The sequence below is a fragment of the Lathamus discolor genome, chromosome 5 (assembly GCF_037157495.1).
Source record: "Lathamus discolor isolate bLatDis1 chromosome 5, bLatDis1.hap1, whole genome shotgun sequence".
In the NCBI taxonomy this organism is placed as follows: Eukaryota; Metazoa; Chordata; class Aves; order Psittaciformes; family Psittacidae; genus Lathamus; species Lathamus discolor.
Genome location: NC_088888.1, coordinates 31,474,957 through 31,498,873, shown reverse-complemented (window position 1 = coordinate 31,498,873; position 23,917 = coordinate 31,474,957). Strand labels below are relative to the sequence as shown.

At 41.1% G+C, this 23,917-nt stretch overlaps 1 protein-coding gene across 3 annotated transcripts in view; it reads left to right on the top strand.

Annotated features, from left to right (window-relative positions):
• Positions 1–11,272: 11,272 nt before the first annotated feature.
• Positions 11,273–23,917, top strand: part of GPR137B (G protein-coupled receptor 137B) — a 32,531-nt gene continuing 19,886 nt past the window's right edge. The window contains exons 1-3 of one of the 3 annotated variants that reach the window (XM_065680225.1): positions 11,273–11,626; positions 16,537–16,629; positions 18,140–18,586. In XM_065680225.1, coding sequence (XP_065536297.1) covers positions 18,218–18,586 — 369 coding nt within the window. In that variant the 5' untranslated portion in view covers positions 11,273–11,626; positions 16,537–16,629; positions 18,140–18,217. Of the gene's footprint in view, positions 11,627–15,945; positions 16,018–16,121; positions 16,137–16,536; positions 16,630–18,139; positions 18,587–23,917 lie in introns of those variants that run through there. The other 2 variants (XM_065680226.1, XM_065680227.1) reach the window with 2 other exon arrangements.

Genomic DNA, 23,917 nt, shown 5'->3' with positions numbered 1-23,917 from the left:
TCAACATCACAGAAACTGGCTAGATAAAAAACAAGTCTTACAATCCTCTCATCTGTCATGTAGCCACATGAAAAATATGATGCTTTTTATCTTTTTATATGTTTTAATCAAAATACCTTTCTTATATCCTAATGTTTGTTGTCCTTCAAGAGTCTCTAATCCAGTAAGAATACTAGACCTCTCTAAGACAGAATTGTAATAGTGCAAGAAGGTATGTAATTAATCTTCTATTTCAATACTCAGCACAACACTAACTAGTACACCTACACCGAATCAGCTACTACTCCTAGTCCTACTGTTATTATCTAAGATTTCTAGCTTTGTGCAACAGAAGACTCCAAAGAGAAAATAACTACTGACTTTTAAAAAACACACAGAAGACAGGAAGACAAAATATATGACCAGTTTCTCATACATGCAAAAAACAATCACAAATGAAGGAACATTGTTTTTTAAACAATGGAAATGACACGTGGAAAAGCAGTTTAAATATGACAGGAAGACAGACATGGAAAAGGTATCCTTTACTTCTTATCTACTCTGAGACTAGAAAAAATAACGACTCTGACCCACTGGTATCTTATTGTGTCAGATTTCAGAACAGAGGTAATATAGACAGGGAATATACATTTCCTTATACTCTGGTGATGAGATGATATGTAATGCATCTGAAGTTAAGCTATCACTTCAGATTGAATGTGCACCCAAATCAAAAGCATTGCTAAATTTTGTATTCTCTTTTACTTGGAACCCAGACTGCGACTGCAATGACTGTGAATTTCGGTTGTGCGTGGAACACACAAGAAAGATATTGCATTGAGTCCCAGCAGCAAAGCTTCTACAGGACAATCTGGAAGAAAAGAGAGGCAAAGCATTGGTCTGATGCTAGTGGCAGCTAGAAATTCAGTAACAAATGATTACAAGAGAAGCTTAGCCTCAACTTTTCTACAAACATTCACAAGGGCAAATAAAGCTTGAAACATTGGCACAGTCTTTCCTGTGACAGCCAAGCTCATGTCTGCTCCCCGTGCCTACAGAGCACCCAACCTCACAGTGCCTGGCCCGGCCCAGATTCTCTGCCTTCTAAAATATTACAACTTGCAACAGCTGTCATTTAGAAAAAGAATACATGATTTCTCAGGTGAGTCTGGATAACCATGGTCATATAGAGAAGACACTTAACTCTTTTTCCTCCATCATGATCGGACAATCGTTTTTACAAGGAAAAAGACTATTTCTGAAACTAATTTTCTGAAGTGGAATCCATTGCCTAAGCCTATGAAATTTACCCAGGAGAATATATCATCACCTTGAGCAACTGCAAGCAAGACAGAGAAACTGAATCTGGTTCATGGTTGGTGATGCTATAGTGCAGCAAAGGCCAATAATTTTAATTACTCTCTTTTTTTACAACAGGACTGGATAAAGGAAGAAATATTTAATAAATATAACATCTATTCTTATTAATTATATGGTCTCAGGCTTTGGTTCATCTTTACCTGTAGATGTGTGAAAGCCCTGCACAGAGGGAGAACAAAGTTCCCTGTATCAGTCCATGCTTGGCCAGATTGAACGCTAGGTTTTAATATTTCCTTTAAGGAGGCTGCTTGAAAATATTTTCTTTTTGAACAAGGTCTACTAAGAAAAAAAATCCTCCACCCTAAAAAAAGATGTAAGTGCTTCCTGAGCTCTCCTACCTTTGGGAATTCGCTCAGCACACACCAAAGTTTCCTGCACGTTACTGAAATATATTTGTGAGCTTAAGACAATTTGCTGAGTGAGATTGATATAAGTGTGTGCTCAAAGGCTAAAACGTTTCTTTGCAAAACCTTGCCTGAGGATGGCTGAATCATAATCTGAAGACTCCAAGAATGTTGTGAAGAGGCAAAACTTTGGAGTGACAATTCTGCTGATCATTACACACAAACTGCTAGTAAAAACTGCTGCATAGAAACTCAGTACTGGCACTGGGGCTCTAATTTCTTTTTCTTTTCTTCATGGCATTTCTACTACCTGGAGTTGAAAATGCAGCTATGAGGTCCAATTAATTTAATCATTAATTCTTAGCTTAGACATATGTAAGTTTAAAAACCCACAGTACATTTTTAATCTGAAGGCTTAATTTGTGTGCTTAGAGATATGTTTAAAATGTTGGACATAACGCATCTAGCTGGCTCTAACACACTAGGCATCTCCAGCGCTGAAAAAGATTTTCCTCTCCTTTGTTTTTAAAAGCTGTGTAAAGACTGTGAACTTTCCCCTTGCCTGAAACAGTCCAGATCCAAAAAACCAGGAGTAACTCCATGAATTACAGCTATTTATTCTTCCTGACTCAAGGGCTTATATTGCTGTCCACTTCACTTGGAATCTGCAGACTAACATAAACAATGGCCCACTCATTTCTTCCCAAACACAGTTTAGTGTTTTAGCCTAGGATGTAAAACAGTAGTTTTGTCATAGAGCAACAATAAAACATGAGGATTTGCACTGAAGCAACTCTGTACAGAAACAATCACATTGCCCCTGGGAAAAAAAGGGGCATTATTTGCAAATAGTAGGATTGATGCAATAACTTATTCATTGGAGAAGTGACAGGATTGGAGCAAGAAAAGCGGGAACTCTTTTTTTTTGACAAGAGGCTGCTGAGAACAATCTCTGTGTGTAGTCTACGTTCCCAATTAAGAGAAGGACCGGGTGTGATCCCTGAGGCCAAGTAGCAAGGACTGGATTGAGTCCAAATTGCTAACCCCTAGATCTTAATGGCTGTCTCCACAACACACAGCATATAGCCCCTGATCTCTGTTGGGTTACTGTGGCCCTAGAACACATTTTCTTTATTTTCTTCCCCCCAGTTCATGGTGTCTGAAATAAAGTAAACTGTTAAAGAGTCCAGAAGTGGTTTAGTTACAGCACAAAATTGAGGGCATACATCACAGCCTGTGACATGAGGGTATGTGCAGGTATTTGAAGCTGCAAAGCCTTTGGGCTAGCTTTGGATAATTAGACGGGGCCACGAATGAATTCTGGTCCTGGCTTGGGACTGCCTTTTGAACACCGTCCTTGGAGCACTGTCCCCAGACCACGTCCTTGATTGGTCTTGGAAAGAGCCTTTTGGAGCAGGCAGGAAATCAGCTAAAACTTGAGCAGTTTGGACATTCATTAAGGGATCCAGTGTTTGAGAGAGGTCCCTGCATTTCTCATTTAGCAATACAGATGTACCTGTGTATCTGCAGTCAGAGACACATTTTTAAGTTTTTCAAGGGGGAAAGACAACAAGATTGTTACAAATGAAAAAAATTACACTTGCAAATGAAAGGTTACCTAAGCCTTTTTCAAGTAATGTTTTATTCTTGCTCTGTAGTCACTATTGGACCTCCATCTACACACATACACACATGATCTTTCTTGTCATACTTTGAGCTCTCTGAATTCACCGTTAACATCCTCCTCCTTTACCTTTTCCCCAGTAGTGCCTTTAACTCTGTGCCGGTTATGTTCACCCTGGTTTCCTTCCTTGTCTTTTTCCAGAAGAGGCTTTTTATTAACCTTTTGGGATCTTAGGCCTGACCCGCTTCATGGCTCATTGACCAGTTCTCATTCCTTGAGTTCTTTCTCAGAGAAACTCACGTCTGTTTTCCTTTAATTGCAAATCTTTTATGATTCTCTCACATTTCCTGCATGAAAAATATTTGAATGTTTTCCAGCAGCACAGATCTTTCAAAGCACAATGCTGCCAGCATGGGCTATTCTTATTTACAAATAAGGCCACTAAACTTAAGGAAATAACTTAAGAAAGAAAAAGTATTCTCCAAAATAAGACTATCTAAATCTGATCCCTAATTCTCTATTTGTTTTTTTTTTCCCTTGAAATATACTAATTCTTATTTATGCATTTTATTTAATGCATTTGTTCCTTAAAACAATTATCTGATCCAGCAATGCCACCCATCTTTACAGCCCTTTAAATAGAATATGAATTTGCCATTTAGAGACCCCCTGTTCACTGTGTATACACAGCTTATGTAGTCTGAAAATAATTGTAGATGCAATTATTGAGAACAAACAATGAGGAAAATGTGTCTTGCATTGGAATTAAGTTTTAACAAGATGACTGTTTTCTGTAGATGTACTGATATTTATATTTTTATCATCTAAGGAGGGAATCTCACTTCTGAAGAATGAGCCACAATGGCTGAATGAGGGCATTGTGTTCTTCCTGAGGGAAATCTACTGCTCTCTGCTTCTTCCATATTAGTCAACACGATTCTGTTATTTAAGCACTCAGAACAGGACTTTGCCCCATCCAAAATGTAATTATTTTCTGCAGCATATTCCCTGCAGCAATGCTAAAGTATAAAGCAGATTTTCATAGAGCAAACATGATAGTAATAGTCTCAACAGTGCTTTCCATTACTACTCTGTCAACTCTCAAAACCTTTCCTGGTGATTTAAGAAACATTTATTGTTTTTCCACTTCACAAATAGAAAAATTAAGGCGCTGAAGAAATACAGCTTGTCCACCTGGCAAATCAGAAAACACACAGGAAACTCAGTGGAGATTTCCTGACAATGAGAAGCAGCTTTCTGAAGTGAAGCAGATCATGTTTCTTTCCAAGACAAATGCCAGTTACAGCTAATAACTCTCTCTGGGTATCCATAGCATGGAGCTGTGTAGTTTTCCCTAATGCTCACCAGCCTCAGGAAAGCTTATCAACTTCAGAAATTCAGGGGGCTACCACATGGCAGAAATGAATTAAAAAAAAAAAAACAAAACAAAACACCAAAAACCAGAACAAACAAAAAAGAATCACCAAGAAAAATTAAGAGTAATTTTTTTAAGGTGGATATGTAACAAATACTTCTGTCGCTAGCTGCCAAATTCAGCCCAAAAGGGGGGCATATGACTGACAAATTATAATCCAGTAAGCAGAGGGAGATACCGAACTTCTGCAACAATTTCCATTCTGTGTGGTAGAGGAATTAAAAGGCTAGCTTTCAATATCTGCAAGCTGTTTCTGATCTCCATAAATTGTGCTGTCACTTTGAAAACAGGATGCATGCTTCAGAGTAAAGTAAAACAAACAGACTGATTCAACACAACAGCAGCAGAAAATCACCACTGACAGTGCAGTATTTTTCAAATAGCCCCCTATCCAAAGATAGCAAAGAACAAAGAAATAGGGAGGAACTTGTTTGGAATGATTCTTGCTTAACACTTTACCATTAAAGTTTCCATAACATTATGTGCATTTTACACGGCAAACTATGACCAAAACTAACTTAATTTTCTTGTTTGCTGATGCTCATCTGCACATATTCATCAGCATACACCCATATGTTTCATGTATTTAAGTGTTCTCCAAAGTTGGCAATATTTCTGCCTGAGTATTTGCAACCTTGAGGCTTTTATGTAGTATCATATATATTATATCTACCGAAGAAATTGTAAGTGTATTAACCTTATTATTTCACTGCCAATAACTCTCATAATTTTTCTAGTTTCTACAATTTCTGAACATTACCTACAGTGTACTATAGCATTCTCACGCTTTTCGGACTGACTTACAACGGAAATCCCCCCGCCAGATTGCTCAGCGTTGCCAAAGGACAAGACCTCTGCCTTCTCCAAAGAGTCCATCTTCACCAAACATGCTTTATCTCTCTTGGTACCAAATGTAAACATTTGTTGTATGTGTTGCTGCAGCAGAGTAACAATTCCATTCTGTTCCATCTTCCAAACCAGCTGCTTTCAGCTGTTCCTAGCAATGGTGCAGCCTGACCCAGTACCGAGAAGAGGAAACCTGTTGGACTTCTACTGGCCTCACTAATCTCACTCTTATTTTGAGGATGTCTTTGTTTCAGTTGAGGAGGAATACACAGGGAGGGGAAAAACTGGATCTCAAAAAAGAGTCAGATGAGACAAAGATGGTGGGAGAGAGAAAGAGAAGCTGTGTCTTTTAAGCCAGAAGATACAAATACAAACCTTGACATTACCAGCATTTGTGCACGTGAATTTCTCATTCACTTTAAGGGGGCTGATCACAAAGTAACAGCAACCAGAAGAGAACAACGTGGGCTATCCTGTCCTGGAGGCAAAGAACCAAGAGGTGGACTGCTGCCTAATGACGAGCGCACTCCCAGCCCTACCAAATGAACCCCCCGGTCTGCTGATTCTGCTGCTTGGCACCCTGCATGAAAGATCTCTTACCTTCAGCAATGCTCAGCTAAGGCAAGTTAATTCTTTAAATGAGTTCCTACTGTATTTGAATAAAGGAGAAATGCTGCCACTTAATTACTGAGGAAGAGTGCTTAGAGAAAGGAAAGAAATAGGCATGCCTGACTTGATCGAAGGCACAAGAAAAGCACTAGTAGTGGTCCAAAGAGTAAAAACTGGGTGAAGTTAGTGACAACCAAAGAGACAAAGAAGTACAAAGGAGGCACTGAGAAGCTTAAACTGTGTATTTAGAAGTCATTTCTTCTTGAGTTTGACTTCTGCTTCTTGTGTCTAATAGTTTATTTCTGTCTTCAGACCCCACTCAACATTAAAGACTTTTTGGCATTGCAGGCTCTCTCTTTAGGATATCTGGCAAACTGCCAATATAAGGAAGCAGAAGCTGAGGGCTCCAGTAAGTTTTTCCTTGTCTGAGATCCCTTACTGGTGAAGTCAACCAGCAAAGATCCAAGCATATGCTGTTCAACATGCATGGGCTACAGTAAATGATACTTTTAATACTGCTTACCTTGCAACCTCTAAAAGGTGACTCTTCAAAGTTTGCATCAGGATTGCTTGAAAACAGCCAAGAAGCTAAAGTATCAGGAGGGAAGCAAAAGCTCACCACAAAGGATGTACCCATGCAGCTGAAGCTTATGCTAAAGGAGGTAAATCTCTGTTGCACAACTCCACAGAGATACTTTGAAATAGAAACAGAGCTCAAACACCTAGTGTTACAGGCAGGGTCCAGTGACTGATGAGAACCTCTTGCCTTGCCAAGGTGTCAAGTCTTACACATTGAAAGTGAGACAAACAACCGACACTGACCACACAGCTTTTTGCAGCACTCTGCTGCAGACTCCTTCACAAGGGAAGCTGCTCCCTTCCTGCTCCCCCACCTCTCCCGGTCACGCTGTAGTTAACACAACCTGTGTTTCAGACCGAGGTGGTGCTCACTCTCAACCATTATCAACCACTGCGTAGATTTTCGAGGCTGTGGCAGTTTGAACAGATCATGCTGGCAGAACAGCTGGCGCTCCGCGCTGCTCTCAGCTTTCTTCCACCGTGCTCTGCTACAGAACAGTAACAACAGCACCCTCCGCTGGCCACGGCCATGAACACACCTGCAGTGAAGGGACTGATAGGAGCCGCTGCTAGATCTGTTATGCTAATATACCTTTTTGCTAAACATACTAATAGGTCATGCTCTCTAGTAGTGACCGCCAGCTGCCTCCAGTCAGTACACCATGCACACCTTAAAAGCAGAGGCGGAGACTACAAAGCTTATGCACAGAAAGAACACTTAATGTTAATAACAAGATTCATAACCTGTGTTACCGTATACAAAAAGATTCATTTCCCAAGCACGCTGATCCTAATTAGCACTTTAGTTATAGTACCAACCTCACTGGGAGCTTGCAATGAAAAGTTAAATTAGCTATTATCATCATTGTATCTAAGCCACTACATGCAATGAAGGCAGGGTGTCTGTGTGCATGACAGTCTGGCAAAAATGTCTTTCATTTGATCCAAAAAAAGTAAATAGAGACTCTCTGTGATTAAACACATTTAGCATATTTGAACTTGTTTTAGGTTTTGGGTTTTTTTTCCCCTTTGAAGATCATTTGCATACTAATGATCTAAAAATCTTTATTTTGTACAGGTAGAAACTCTTTAGCCATATCGAGGTGTCCAATAATAAACCCCTAAAAGTGCATGCATAATGATCTACCTAAACCACTTCATGACCTCACAACATATTTCTTCAGGGGAATATTTTCTCTCTTTTTAGAATATGTGCGTTCATGCAGGTTAATAGCTTATTCTTATTTTAGTGGCTGCTCCTGCAGAGCAGCAATGGCTCCAAGGCCCAACTGATGTGTATGTTTGATTCTTACCATTTATAAAACCAAAATACCTAGACTGAAACAGGGAAAGGTCATTTAAAGACATTCTATTTGCTTACTGTAACTACATGTAATTTGAATATTTATGTGGAATTTAAATGGATAGGCTGCATTTGAAATATGCTCCCCAAGATCATGTGAGTGGATAGACACAGCCTACATACGCAGTGACTAAATTAATTCTTACCACAAATTCCTGGACACACCAGTGTAAGAATTCACACTGGATTGAATCTTCAGGCAGTATATTACACAAACTTGAGTGAAGTCAATATGTACAGTGACCTCAACTAAGAAAAAAATCGTAATTTCCAAGACAGAAATGTAGCCCTGAGTTGTGCAATAAACCCAACATTATCTGTCTCTCTGCCCCAAAACACAAGTGATGGCACCATGAATAAATTTACCCATTCCAATTCTAGTGACGCTCAAGCTTTTTTCTAATAATCTGGCAGTGCGTAGGGTCTTATGTAATTTAAAAATGCTTTTATTTTGCATTATCAAAATGAACAAAAAAATCCCTCGTAAAATTGCTTAAATGTAAAAAATAGTGAAAAATGTGGTTGATGCTAATGAAAAGCAAAAAATATATAGTGAAAGCTAACACAGTCAGACTGTTAAGTCTGTATCACTTGTATCTCTTCCTTATTAATCTCTGTATTTTACAGTGAATTAAAAAAGGCTGAGAACTTGCCATGGGCTCTGTCAGCGTTTACAAGAGAAAGCATCAAAGAAGAGGGAGTTGCTTTATTTTTTAAAGGAAAGACTTTTTTTTTTTTCCAAAATACACCTAATTTCTTTGTAACTTTAAATTCACTTTTTTAAACCACTATCATTCATTTTTGATATACCACTATAAGACTTCCGTAAAGAGGATATACTGTGCAAATAATATCCCAACATATGGCAATCCCAACAAGCATTGGCAATTAGTTAAAATCACTTTCGATTTTAGCTTTGTCATTGATGCCACCGACTGCTGTCTCTTCAGTTCATTTCCCACATTTAAACTGACAAATTAGGTTATGCATATCTCAAACCATTTCATACTGACTAATCAAACTCAAATTCAGCTGCTGTTTCTTTCATTAGGGTAGTTTGAAATTCTGTATATTTTTTCTCTTAATTTACCAAGCAGCTGTACCCTTTGCCTAGCTGAGATTGAGACATTCATTACTCTTTCAAAAAGGGGCAACAAAATGTGAAAATAAAACAAAAGACAGCAGTTTCTGGTGAAACAGTCTCTGTGGTGGCATGGTTGAGATGAAGCAAATACAGCTGCACATAAGAACACACATCTTAAAACATTTTAATGGCAAAAATGATTGAAGTCCTTTTACTGCAATGTTGTCTTTTCAATAAGAGGACTGGAAATCTGCCATTGCACTGTACTGGATTTCCTTCCCAAATAAACTACAGCCAGCACAGCTGGAAGTGACAGAAGAGTGTCCAGGATAAATACCTACTCCCTGCCCTCCCTCCCAGCTGTTAAGTCATTATATCCCTTTTCCTTTCACAGCATGTGCCACTGGACAGCTTCTACCCTCTCCACTAGGCAAAGCTCCTCAGATCTCCTAATTGAATAATCGCAAAGCCCTGATATACACCCTTATGCAAACCCTTAGTTTACTAAACCCCAATTCACATATATTTTACACCCTGTAACCAACCATTTACTTCCTAACTACTCTGATTCATCCTAAAACACTTATTGCACTACCACTCTATCCTCTGAATAAAGCAAGGATCCTGGGGGAAAAACAATCACTAAAGGTAACACCAAAAAGCACTTGCGAAGGGTTTAAAACAAAACGTGCATTTGCAACCTTAATTCATAATTTTCCTAATCTTTAAATAATCTCTTCTTGCTTAACAATTACATAATTTATTGTCTAGTTATAATTTATATTTACATTAATATACAATAATATTGGTACAGAATGTATTTCTTTTTATAACTGTAATTGTATTGCAAATGTATCATTAAATATGATTAAGGAATTAGAATTGCAGCTAAGATGGTTATTTAGAGTAATAAACTTACAGACACAGGTTTATGAAAAGAAATGGGAAAGCCAAAGTTGTTGCTAATCACATGCTGACGCCAAACAACTTGCTGTGAGCATCTAACGAAACTCCCCACAGGTAAGTATAGCTCTTGCTTTCTCCGAGCAGAGCTGCTCTTTTGAGCAGCCCCTGCAGTAACACCCGCAGCTCTGCTGCTTCAAACTCTCTTCAATTTTTCCACACTTCCACAGTTCTCTACTCCACCACTGGGGGAATTTGTTCAGCTGGGCCGCTTGAAGCCTAATGCATTTAGTGGTCTGTCACAGTATAAAAAAACCATAAATAGCTCGCTTCGTTATTAAATTCATGAAATTATCCTCTTCCATTCTACTGTGTTAGAAGCAAAAGTAGTTCCATACACAAACATACAGTACATTCTCAGCACTTTCACCCCAGTAAAAGCAGTTTTTGTTAAGCCACCTACTACGATCTTCCACATAAAGAGATTTTAATGATGTTAAGGAGGAGATAAAGCTGAGTTGGTTTCTGCCACTGAGCCACAGTTCATGAACACGTAAAACCCTGCAGAAGCAATCAGAAGAAAGAGTGGGACAATCCTGGCTGCTGCTTTGCAACAGGGATAAATCTGGAAAAGCCGCTGTTTGGGACAGGAAACCAACCGCCCGGCTAAGTGCAGCTGGCTGAAGGACATGAATCTATGTAACAACTTCTGTTTCTTTTCCAGGGGAGTTTTACGAAGAAAATACCCCTCTTTACAGGCAGGCGTTTCAGAAAAGCGGATGCCCTCAGGACACGCAGTCGTGGAGGGAGCAGAAAACGCGTCCTTCTCAGGAGATCAGCAAAACCAGAGAACGCTGCCTAGCCCCCTGGCTCCTGTAACTCCGAATGCCGTACATGGCAGCCTTAACAGACGAGAAAACAAATGACGCACAGCACACGCACCCCTCGCATCCTCCGGGGTGGGAGAGCAGCCCCCGCCGCGCGCCCTGAGGTCCCCCCGACGGCCCCGCTCCCCCGGCGGCCGGTTCCAGCCTGCTCCAGGCAGCGCTGCACGCACTGCACTGCGCCACTAGGGGGCGCGGCGGTGCCGGAGAGACAGCGCCGGGCGGGTCTCGGTGAGAGGAGCGGCGCTGAGCCTTTGTCCGGGCAGTTCGAGGGTAAGGGCCGCCGGGAGCCTGCCTCACCGCACCCTCACACCCCTTTCCGCTCCCCTCGGGGCCCGCGGCTGCCTTCGAGCCTCTCTCTCCCAACCCGTGGTGAGATAGGTGTAGGACCTTGGCCACTTCCACAGCGAGGTAGCTGCGGGAGGCTGTGCGTGCGCCTTCTCTACTGCTTGCTGTTGGCAGAGGTGGACTGGCGCCTTGAAGTGAAAGATCGCAGACTGCCTTCATCTCTCTTTTGCTGACGGAGGAGTCCCTCGGAGGGGGTGAAGATACAGCTCGGTCCAGGCAGCTGTAGTTACCATCTTCTGCCCCGCCAGGTAAGGTGCCAGCTGTCTCCCATTCTTCTGATTGAACCTGGGAGATCTACCAGAGTCCTCTGCCCTCAGGTATAGGCTAATGGCTTGCGCAAGTCATACAGCAGCAGGGAAGTAGCAGTGCAAATACACACGTATGAACGTAGTGTACAACATAGAAGTGATACACACGTACGGGCAAGGAAGGGTGCTGTTGGCTGAATACTGTGTGTTAAACTTTGAACACAAATTTGCTGTGAAGGTTTGTTTGCAATTTGGTTTTTAGCCCAGGAGTTACATTTGTCCCTTGGGTCTTTGCAGAGGTCTTAAGTACAGATTCATTAACAATCAAAGGAACCTCATCCCGGAGGAATTCATCCCTGATCTGTAGATTTGGCACGTAGATCAGGAATTATTTGTTCCTCTGCACAGCTACATCACCTTGCAGACCCAGACGTGATCCTTTGTTTCCGGCTACAGTGGCTACCACTTTCCACGCTGTCTTTGTATCCAGGAAAAGGCAGCTTGGAGTCCCTCACCAACAAAAATGTCTTAATCACTACTCCAAGTATAGCCCTACAGCTGGCAGGTTCCTACAGCAACCACTCAGAGGGCAGCCTTGCCAAATGACGTTTAGGAAAGTGAGGAAACATCAAGCTGCTCAGGCCATCTGTGAGCCCACTTCCTACCATCGCACGGTCCTCTGAGCTAGTATAGATGTTAGTACCAACTGGAGTAGATTTAGGATATTGGAGTTAAAAAGCCTCTCCAGACATTGCCCTTGAGAAGGATGCAGCGAAATTCATGGCTTTTTGCTTCCACAGCTGAATTCTTAGCTGCTCGAGCAAGCAGATAATCAGGGCTGAAGCAGGTGATTACTTACACGTGGGGCTTTATTAGCTGTGAGCCCAGTGCTTCTTGTTTCAGTATCAGAAGCCAAGGGAAGAAAATTATTTAACTCCCTTTGCTGGATGTGGCAAAAATCATGCCTATTTAATGGACTTTTATTCTTTACTTGTCAAGGATGTCCCCTGCCAGGATGTGCCATAGATGACACGAAACCACAGACATTGGGCCAAGCGATCTTTAGCATTCAAATCCACTTCCCTCTGTTGTCAGTCCACATCTAATCCACCTCCCTTTTCCAGTCACCTCATACCCAGCTGACTGATATATCTAAGGGATTTCCCACTGAAGGGAAATACCTAACTGCTTTACTTCCTCTTTTACGGGTTTTTTCCAGTGGGGGGGTGGGAAGGAGTGAAAAGAAGGGGGTAAACCATAAGTCAAAGAAAGCAGAGAAGGCTACCAAAGGAGATAATATATCCTACTTGGGCTAACGTGGATTTAAGGATCCTTCTTGGTTATGGAGGCATCTGGGAAACTGAAGGCAACAAAGAACTTAAACAGTGAAAAGCAACAAATTCTTTTCAGTGCTTTTTAATCTTAGCTCTAAAGATGGCTCAGTCTTGTTTTATACCCCAAGGAACGTGCAGCATGGACAGAATTTTCATGGTGTTCAAGACTTTTTTACCAGTCTGGAATGCAGACGGCATCTCTGAGCTTGAGTCTGCTCCTATTGCATGTTGTGCAACGGAGAAGTCTGCAGGAGAGAGTGAAATCTATGTATAACCACCCTAATAGAAACAAAACTCCAAAATGAAAAAAACCCACTGATGTTCTGATGCTTCTGTTTCACTGAATCTGTCTCTTCCATCTTCTATTCACTGGATGACATATTTAATTCTTCTAGAGAATTTTCTTCTGGTCAAGTATTGGCTGAAATTACGAAACCACAGTCTTCTTGCTTTAAAGCTACTTGCATTAGTCTGATTAGTTTGTGTGGTGAGTTCCTGCCCTTGATGCATAAGCATTACTTTATTTGAAGCCAATGGAAGCTTTGACTGCCTTAAGGATTATGGGTTAAGGCCCTACATTTGTAATGTTGTATGCCAGTGTATGACCTAAATGAGATTAGAATAATAAATCCTGATTTATTAAGAGGGCTTTATTTAGACATGTTTTGAGTATGAGGTCTGTGTCAGGATTAATAGTGAAATCTAACATGCCCAGGCACAGAGAAAGCCCAACAATGAAAGGACATTTTTTCCCTTGAGAAAACTGGTTCCCAGCCCTCTGTTTGGCTTTTGACAGAGTTGCTAAATGTTGAATGGCACAGAGACACTGGATCCCAAAGATGGTTACATAGTCCATGACTTGGAGATGAGCCCACACCAAATGAAGGACAGAAGTACTCCATCAGCAGTATTTTCCAAGGATAATTATTCATGCTGTGCAATGCAGTAGCATTCAAAAAGCTTCAAATGTAAGTTTTTCAAAATCCAAAGACAAATGAGGAATTACAGTTTCAGGATTTACTGGCTTAATTCATCCATCTTGTTGAGCAGGCAGGCACTAGTTTAGGTACTTGCCCTGTAGTTAAATCAGATTCCTGAGCATCTTCCAAGGGAATGTCTATTGTTTTCAGCATTCTAGCCACCATCTCTAATAAGGAAACATGACATCATGTCATGTAATACACCAAATTGCAATGGCCTAAGAATTAGATGCACAATGTGTGTGCTTACACCACATAGTTAATTTTCTGTATTCTGGTGGCAGCATGACTAAAAGCTTCAGAGGAATTTGCCTTTCCAAAAACCAAAAATATTTAAATTTAAATGAATGGACCATGCAGATGCGAGCTGCTATATCTGCAGGACACAAAATGAAGAAAGAGGAGGTGTATATGTTGTGACAAATTTGGGTGAATTAAATCGTCATAAATTCCACAGTACCACTGCCTTTTGTCTAATTCAGAGAGTCTTAATACTCCCACTCTCCACCAGCTATCTTGGTACTATCTTGTCCTACATCAGATTTTTGTTCCACTTGTTTTTTGAGTAGAAATAGCATAAATTATTTCCTTCGAAATGTTATTGTCTAATTTTGTAATCTTGGGCTTCATGGAGTGTGGAGCAAAAGAAAGTGTTGAACCAGAATAGCATTTTCTTTTTCTTTGGTTTGGCAAGAGGCCTGCCTATCTGAAAGCCTCTTCTGATATGTCTCAATTGGGGTGGAAGTGGATGGAATGGGCTCTCACAATATTTCAGATAACCTGAGGGAAAAGCAGCTTTTGAAGAAGGACAAACTTTAAGGTCCAGCTACGATACTTTACTCAGTCCTTGAGGTTTAAACTGTAAGAGCCTGGCATTTGTAAGAAACACAATTCAAGAAATCATGAGGCCTCAAAAGAATGAGAAACCTGCCAGTGTAACTGAGGACAAACTCTCCAGACTACCACAGTATAAAATCAAAGATGAAGATCATTCAGTATCTAACAAAATCTTAAGTTACTTTATTTTCTTTACTTCTTAGAAATGCTCTTTTCTGCAAAACTCTTTCTAAAAGGCTTTTTGAACCAGTGAGAGTCATTAGGTGCAGAATGCTTTAGCAAACAGTGATTTACTAGCAATCTTGCCAGCAAATTCATTAACTGCAAGTGACATCAAAGATGAGCACTCTAGACCCCTCTGCTCAGGAGCAGGGCAGCAGTTCAAGTTGCAGAATCCAGATACTTTATGTTATCTACTTTTTTTCATTTCAAGTCAAATAGCAGTGGGACAGCACAGCTAAGCAAATTTTTAAACCCTTGAGTTCAACTCAAGTTTATTCTCTTGGACAATGACCCTTAGAAAGAAAACAGTAACATGAACAGATCACCTGGAATTGCTCAACATCCCGGACAGCAGCAGGAGTGTACTGAAGACCAAGCAGTGGCTGGACTTCTTAAGCATTGGAAAGCTGCATGGGAAGTTTGGTCTATCAAGAAGTTTCTTGTAATACTGCAATGCACTGTTTCCCAACCAGCCTTTGCTCACCTACTGGCCAAGGACACATCTGTGATGCAGACTGTGTGACCACTGTTCTTTGCTGTCCCTTGGTAACACCTGACCCAAGAGAGAAACACTTTTCTTTGGCTGTTTACAACATGCTGCCCATGAAGCATGAGTTGGCAATCACATTCATAAAGGCAGTAAGGTAAACCAGCAGCTTGTTGAGTAGAAATGGATTCCTACTTCTCTTTTTCATATACATTTTATAGTATTCTTCAGACATGTGACAGTCTCAAAATCCTGGTGGTTTTGCTACTGGTATGCCGTGGAAGTCTTTACCCTCATTTAGCAGGTTAAAGTCTTACAGCACAAGCTGTGAAGAGTTATTACAGGTCACTGATAAAAAGCAATAGAATACTTACGGCCACCATGGGTTAATGTTAGCCACAAGCATAATCAGAAAGTTTATGCTGAAAGTAGAGAGGTGGTGTGTAACCCACTGAATTTATTATCACTGTACTCTGGCCTCTAGATAGTGCATGTGTGCACTGGGGTTGTGGAGACCAAGGGATGTATAAGGTAGGCCTATTTAGTGGAACTGGGAAAGGCTGGAAAGAGGTTTTCCTTGTCTGCCAGAAGGAAGTATGTGTCAATCTAGGGGAGATGTTTTCCTGATCTGGGAGACGGAGCCTTCTGTAGTATGTATTGAAATATATATTGTTGTATCTATTCTATTTATTGTATATATATATATTGTCTAAGCTCCTGTCCAGGCCCTTTGTCTTCTCCATTTTTGTGTAATGAACTTGATGGCCTGAAGACAAACAGCTTCTCTGACAAACTTGCTTCAGTAATTGCTTAGTTTTCCATGTTCTATCCTGGTTTTGAGTAAAGTTTACTTTTTTCCCAGGAAATACACAGGGTCTAAGAGCAGGCGCTAATTTAAAATTAAGTCCCAGTTTATTTATGTTGAATCTATAAAATACTCTTTCTGTGCAAAGCTATAATATATCTCTGTACATGTACATGATTTTTAGTGATTCAATGTTTCTTGTACTCTCTCCTCTTTCCCATCGTTTGTTTTGTGTATTTCTGTAGGTAGTCAAATCAACACAGCCACTTGGTGGGTGCTGTGTATCACCCTGTCTCTGTAAGCTGTTTATCCAGGATTTCCAAAGCTGACTGCTTCTGGTAAGGATCTTAAAATCATATCTAGACACCATAATAGAAGTGACCTGATTTACAGAAGCGCTTGGAACCCACAGATTCCTTTCTAGTCAATGGGAGCTGTGTTTGCTTAGTACCTTTAAAATCGAACTGTTTGTTTTTCAGTAGCTAAACACAGATTTTGGAACATAGCTTTAAGTGTTCAGTGTGGGTATTTTTAGAGCAGAATGGATTTTACTTTGGATCTTTTTCAAGCACTATGCAAACTTAGATATACTGTGTTTATATAAATAAGCACAGTTATAATATAATTTGTCTTTTTCAACAGAAGAGTAGTTCTGAACTCCTATTGGGGTGAGGCATTAATAATAGAAATCATAGTTTTAATTAGTACTCAGTATCAGTATCCGCGCTCCCTGGACACTGTACCAGTTCATTTCATGGGCTTTTTCACTAAAGGAATCTTTTTTCACTGCTCACCAGACATGTGGGGTCCTCCCTGGGGATCATTCCAGGTAACAAGGACTCCTTGTAATCATCTTACTGTAAATAACAGAACAAAACATGGCAGTAATCCAGCCAACGCAAGTCTGAAAAACCTTGTTTTCTGATGGTATATGGTGCTATACATGACCTAGAGATAATGAAGCGTTTCCACCATACTACAAATGTCTAAACCACTCAGTTTCAATTCTCACTTCTCACCCCCATGAGTCAAACCCAGCAGTCTGCCATAGCACCTATTAATTTATAGATTAAATCCCAAGGGCACATCTGCACTCCTGTGAGAAGGTATGTCTGGTCAGCTGTTGCCACAGTGATGGCACAAATTGGCAACAACCAGGAAGAAAAGAACCTGTAGCTGCATGCATGCTTTGGTGAATTTGAGTATTTAGGGGGTTTTATTTGTCCCTGTATACACTACATTTGAAAGCCCTGATGTGCCTTTTCTTCCATTCTAATGAAATGTTTTATGTTAGAAGAAAAAAAAAAGTTACAAAATGTGTTAAATTTGCTGTAAATTGTATATTTCCTTATAAATACAAAGGTTTCTGCAATGCAGAGATGAACTGTTGCAGCTTTTTACAATGGTTTCAATTTTATTAGTACTTTAAGGTGCTTAAAAATATTCCTAACGAAATGCATATAAATAAAGTGCTTGCTAAACAGGAAACAAGACCAAAAAAATCTGACAAAGATACGATGTGGCTGCCACAGGGAAAATGTCAGGTACTTGCTTCTTGTAGAAAATAGAACATTACTTAACTAATCGAAAATCCAGATAATTTTCCTTAGGAAATTCAGCAGTAAACCCTTCAGGAGCTGGTGGATTTCTTTGTTTCTTGAGGATGGTAAATATTCGTGCACAGACATCAGCAAAGGGCAGCTTTCTGAGCTGTTCCCTGCCAATTGCTGACAAAGGCAGTCCTAATGAATCATTCTGAATAGTGATCATGTGCTACCAGCCCACAGTGAGCTGCCAAAGAGGAAGTGCAGCTTGTTTTCTTTCATTTTCTTGATTCCTATGCTGTAGGAAGATGAAAGGAGAAGGAGGAGGAGGCAACAGCGGCAGCCAAACTTAATAAATAATTCTGACGATTCCTGATATCAAATGGAGGCCCCGGAGTGGGACCCACTGAAAAATGACACCCTTCCGCCGACCCTGACACCAGCTGTCCCTCCGTATGTGAAGTTGGGCCTGACCATTGTATATACTGTTTTTTATTCACTGCTTTTTGTGTTCATCTACATCCAGCTCTGGCTGGTCCTTCACTACAGGCACAAGAGGTTCAGTTACCAGACTGTCTTTCTGTTTCTGTGCTTGTTTTGGGCCTCTCTCAGGACTGTGCTCTTTTCATTTTACTTCAAAGACTTTGTGACAGCAAATTCTCTCAGCCCCTTCATCTTCTGGCTTCTCTATTGCTTCCCAGTCTGCCTCCAGTTTTTCACCCTGACCCTGATGAATCTTTACTTCACTCAGGTAAGCAACAGATATTTGGTCGATTAAATCTTGCAGAATGGTAAAGCATTATTTTATAAGAATCGTATGAAAGATGTAAAATGTAATTTACAAATGTATCTTGGTAATGCAAAAAGAAAATTTCAGGTTTTCAGCTGGGAATTTTGACTTTTGATATATATGCAGGAGATCGGTGTTACAATGAAACTGGAACCTGAAGTTATCATTTCAGAAATGGCAAATAATATATATCTATACTGTCTATTTAATGGGTGTCATTTAATTTAAAGGTTGGGGAAAGAATGTACAGGGCAGCTTGAAAACTGGACACCCAAAATGCTGTTCTCTTATTATCATTTTATTATTGTTGTTGTTATTAGACTTCATAAACCTCCTGGTTTATCATTCCTGATCTCTCTCAGTCAGAATTGTAATATCTAATTTTGTTGAAACTGTTTTTCGCAAGTTGGCTTATATGATTCTGAGTGAGATTTCTGTTCTGTGCATCACATTCAAAACTGTTGATTGAGTTCTGCTGCAGACCCAAATTCCTATCATCATCTGTATTACAAATAGCAGTGACTCTGGACCCAAGTAAGTGCTAAGTGCTGTACAAAGAGACACCCTCTTTTTCAAGGACACTGTGATGTAAAGGTAAATTAGCTGTATAATGATTTAAAGGAAATTGTATCTCCATTTCAGAAGCAGGTCTTGAGAGTGTACCTGTGCTGTGGACAGCTAAGCCAGATGAGTTAGGCTGCACAGCACTGTAGGTTGCTGCTGTTAGACTTGCTTGGAAGAGTTTATGGCGAACGTGGGTATCTTGGCACTGGGCTTAGGACGGGATATTGGCATGCTGAGGCAAAGAAAGTCTGCCGGGCTTACCTAAGATCACACAGGGAGCTTGCAGGATGGCAGGGAGTGGATTCCCTATCTCCTCAATCCTGCTAAGGTGCCTGGAGCAAGAAGCCAAGCCTGCACTCAGATGACCCTTGTCAAAGTCCCTTTTCCCAGTGTAGGAATAGTTGGCCAGGAGAGCACCCCCAGCAGTGCTTAGGATGCTTTGGGTGTTGCTGTGTGCCCCATTTGGAATCAGCTAGGTTCTGGGTCTGGGTACTTCTGTAGTACCTAGAGTATTTAACAGTGCTCTGTAGTGATTACAGGCATGTCAATCCTGAGCAGCCTGGCTGGAGAGATCAGGCCATTTGTGAGAGCTGCCATCTCAGAGCTGAAAAAGCAGCAATGGTAAGCATGGCAGCTTTAAGAAGATCACTTGAATTGTAGAGGGTATTAAATACTTAGAACCACATACACAGTTTGTGCTTAGGTTTACTTTCCTGGATTCAGTGTCTGAAACACCTGCTAACTCAACCTGCTTTGCTCCCTGGAACTTGAGATATATAAAGGGATTCCAGGAACCTTTCATCTACGTTAGTTGAACTCAGCTCAGGCATGTGGTGACATATGCTTTATCCCATAGCTATTGTGAGAATTATTCGATAATGGTGCAGTTCCACAGGGGCAAATGTCCATCATCGCACAGCCCATCCCCATCGCTGGGGCTAAGTCATAGCCCTAGGTCTAATTCTTCCCTCTAACACACATGTAGGCCTGCCATGGAAGTCTGGAGGCAAAATGCAGTATCCTGGCTCTTCACCAGGAGAACCAGAGCCTGGTGTAAGCACAGAGGGGCACAGCAGCCTGCACTGTGCATTAGAGTGCCAGCACTCAGGGGCTCGCTGCTGACAATAACTGATTCCTTTCACATAAGGAAGATCTAGAAAGAGAGCATACAGAATGCACACGCGCATCCTTGTAAATTATTTTTGGCGTTGCTGTCTGATCTCATTCAGGAAGTACAAGTCAGTGGTGGGAAACAGAAAAAAAATGCTAAGGTTATTGATTCTGCCTTTGAGACAATTTCTGCTTTGTCATCATGAGTCCTCACGATCTTCCTCTGAGCCCCTCTGTAAATGAGTGTAATAGTTACCTGTCTTGAAGAGCTGTTGTGTGTGAGGCTTTTGAAATGATATTTGCAAGGGACTTGTAGAGTTCGTGATGTGCGTCATCATCTTTAGAGATTGTGGACCACTGTAGACAGGCGTATTATTAGAATTGTTGTTTGCTTTAGAGCTGGCTGCTCCCAGTGAAATCTCATCTCAAATATCTCCCCAGGCAAAACAAAGCCTTAAGAAATAGCAGCACAGCCATTGTATAATATATAATGTAAGACACAGAATAACTGCTCATATTTTTAATTCACTGTTATTAATTCTTTACTTCTAACTATGAAAAGGTGGTTTGGCTTGAAATTCAGCATCTTCTTGAGACTGTATATTTAATGTGCATCTAGCTTTCCACAGCAGGCAAGCAAGAACTAGCGCGAAAGGGGTGGGGATAGAGAATTTTCTTTTCAGTAATGGCTTATAACTTCACAGACCTGTTCAGAAGCAACTTTTGTCCTTTTTTCTCTAGAAGGCAGGGAGGAAGGGTCTGCCCCTGTGTCCCACTGCATGAAAAACATGCTACTTAACTGGTTCTTAGCCAGAGGGAAAGACGGGATCTATGTATAGTACAGGGACAGAGGACTGGAAGAGACTTTCTGGATCTCTGGAATTTGCAGGTGTTTATCATCTGCTGTACAGCACCCACCATTTCTAAATGTGGCACTGCTAGGAAAACTTCTAGACATAGATGTGAGAAATAAAAATGATTCGAACTATATTGCAAATCCTCCTGGCCAAACAAGAAACCTCATTTGGCAAGTGCCTGAGGGCATTTTTCAGAATAATAAGCACCTTCGAACTTGACAGAAAGTTAGCCACAACTATTCCCATTTTAATAGGTATCCCAAAGCAATGGGGACACAAATTTCAACTGTATTTCATGTGTAGCATGACAAATAAGCCACAATGACGTCAGCACAGCAGGGGTTGTTCCCAGACTTGAGTATCAGCAGATACAGCAGAAGGAGCTATAGTATATTGGGGCTGGTTGCTAAAGCAGGGGACCCATGGATGAAAGCGAAGTTGCAATCAAAATAGTTTTGACTCAGAACAAGGGATCTTTGGGTTAAGAGCCAAATTCATAGTCCTTTGCTGTGGTCTTGTTGCCCAGCTTAGGGTAGAATAGAAAGGGTGCTGCAGATGAGGCCTATGTAATATTAGCTCCTCTCAGAAATCCCATACAGGAGAAAATACGTGATTTCTGGTGAGAGCACTACATTTATTAGAATTTATTAGTCCTTTGTGTGCATTCATTCTCTTGTAAAGGAAAAGAAAAAGAAATAATGTGACCTACGCTCTCAGGATAAGCCTCTGTCTGCTTAGAAATCATTGAACTAAATCTCAAGTGAAGATCAGATCCAGTGGCACTTCTGTAAAACAATAGAAAAACACTGGCAAATAACTGCATTGTACCAAGCCAGAGCAGCTCCCTGATCTTAATCCATCAGATATGGAGCTGAAGTGTGTGTTTCCACCTACAGAGACCAAAAAGCCCATAGATATTTTTGGCTCACACCTGCAGCTCCCACAGGTTTATTCTGCTGCTTGATAAAGCAAAGACTGCAAATCAGCAAATAAGGCAGTTTCCACTTTCAGTGACTCCAGGCAGTGAGGATGCCAGGACTCGGGCATTCTTTTGCTGATGTCCTGCTTAGCCCAATCTTTCCTGCCCCCGACAAGGGCAGGCTGAGATGAGTCCTCAGGCTTTACAGTCAGTACAGTGCACAAAAGTGTAAAGAGGCTCTGTGAAATCAAATAAGAAGTTGCCTTTTTTTGGTGTGTGTTGAGGAGAGGGCAGAGAAGGGTTTGCTTCATTTTGTCCTGTTTGCTCAAACTTTACATTTCCCAGGGGAACAGGATACAGATGAAGCAGGAGGGGAGTTTGGATGCAGGGTTACAGACTCAAGAAAGAAGGTCAGGGCCAAAGACCGTGAGCCATAGAGAATGCTGGAAGTCCCAGGCCGCCCCCATGGTCAGGCATAGCAAATCATTTGGTGGGTGGTAGGTTTATCTTCAGGTTGGGAACTTCTCCGGGAACTAAGGAACATGGTGCAGTGCTAAAGAACTGAGGCCGTATGGGTGGAGAAGGGCTGGTAGGCAGATTTACTTCTTCCTCCTCCTTAACCAGTTTCCCTTTTCTGCAGACTGAGAAGCTTACCCTGCCTGCCAGGCAGGGCTGATAAAATCAGGGACTTTCAAATGAAGAGAAATTGCACAGAGGAAGACAGAGGGGAGCTGCCATGCTGGAGGTGCCTGGCAGGGTGGGGAAAAACCAGCACAAGGCTTTCGGGGAGATTATGTGTATCTCAGTGGAACTGGGGTATGTGTTAGCTTTGGGAGGAAAATTGAGAGAACTTTTCGTCCTCTAATCACTGGGCATAGCATTTCAAAAATAATACCACCAGTGAGAGGACAGACCAGGCTTTTTATTTAGGAGAAATATTTAATTTTTAGTAGGAATGAATAAACGATATATTACAAAGCCTATTGTTAATTTAAAGCATATTTTAGTTGTACATAGAACTACACAGGAGTCTAACTACGGATAGTAAAGCATCAGCAAATACGTTGAGTGTCAGACATTGCCCTCAGTATTGGATCTACAGGAGACGAATTGCAGCTGCAGGCTGACAGCATCTGGCAGTATCTGACATGAAGAATGGCATTATTTGACTTAGAAAATAATTTGATAGGAAAGCTACACATGCAAGTTTACTGTGGCTGGCTGCCCATGATGGTTGCTGTCCTTTCAGAGCTTTTGTTACCAACTGACACAAAGCTGAGTAAGGTAGTGAGTCATCTTGCCCATGTCTGTAGGCCTTACAATCCATGTAGAGTTTAGAGAATAGAGGGAAAGCTTGCATGTTTTGGGGAATTTGCTCCAAATGAAAGAATGAACAAAGGAGAAAGAGAGAAAGGGGAAGGTGGGCCTGGGACAGGAAGGGACAGCAAGGTTTGCAAGAAAGGTGTATGTGCTAATGGTGAGGGACTATGGGCCTGCATGAAGTGTGTGGCATATTTTCAGGGTGCAAAGGGAAGCTTGCATGTAGTATGGCAGAGGAAGAGAGGGGCCATGGTGAAAGGAACTGTGAAGGAAAAGTACATCCTATGTTCCTTATGGAGCTTTTGAAACGAGAACTGGTAAATAAAGCTGAACTTCATTCCTGTGCAAAGGGCCAGCTTGAGACATATGTAAGCACTCAACATACCCGAGGCTTTTTGGTAAGCTAAGCTGTGGCTGCTGTAAAAGTGAATTGATCAGCTAGCACAAGAGGTACAGTGAGGTTTGTGCCAGCCGTCATGTCAGTTTAGCTAAAGCAGAGCTGAAACTCTGAAAATCAAGTTT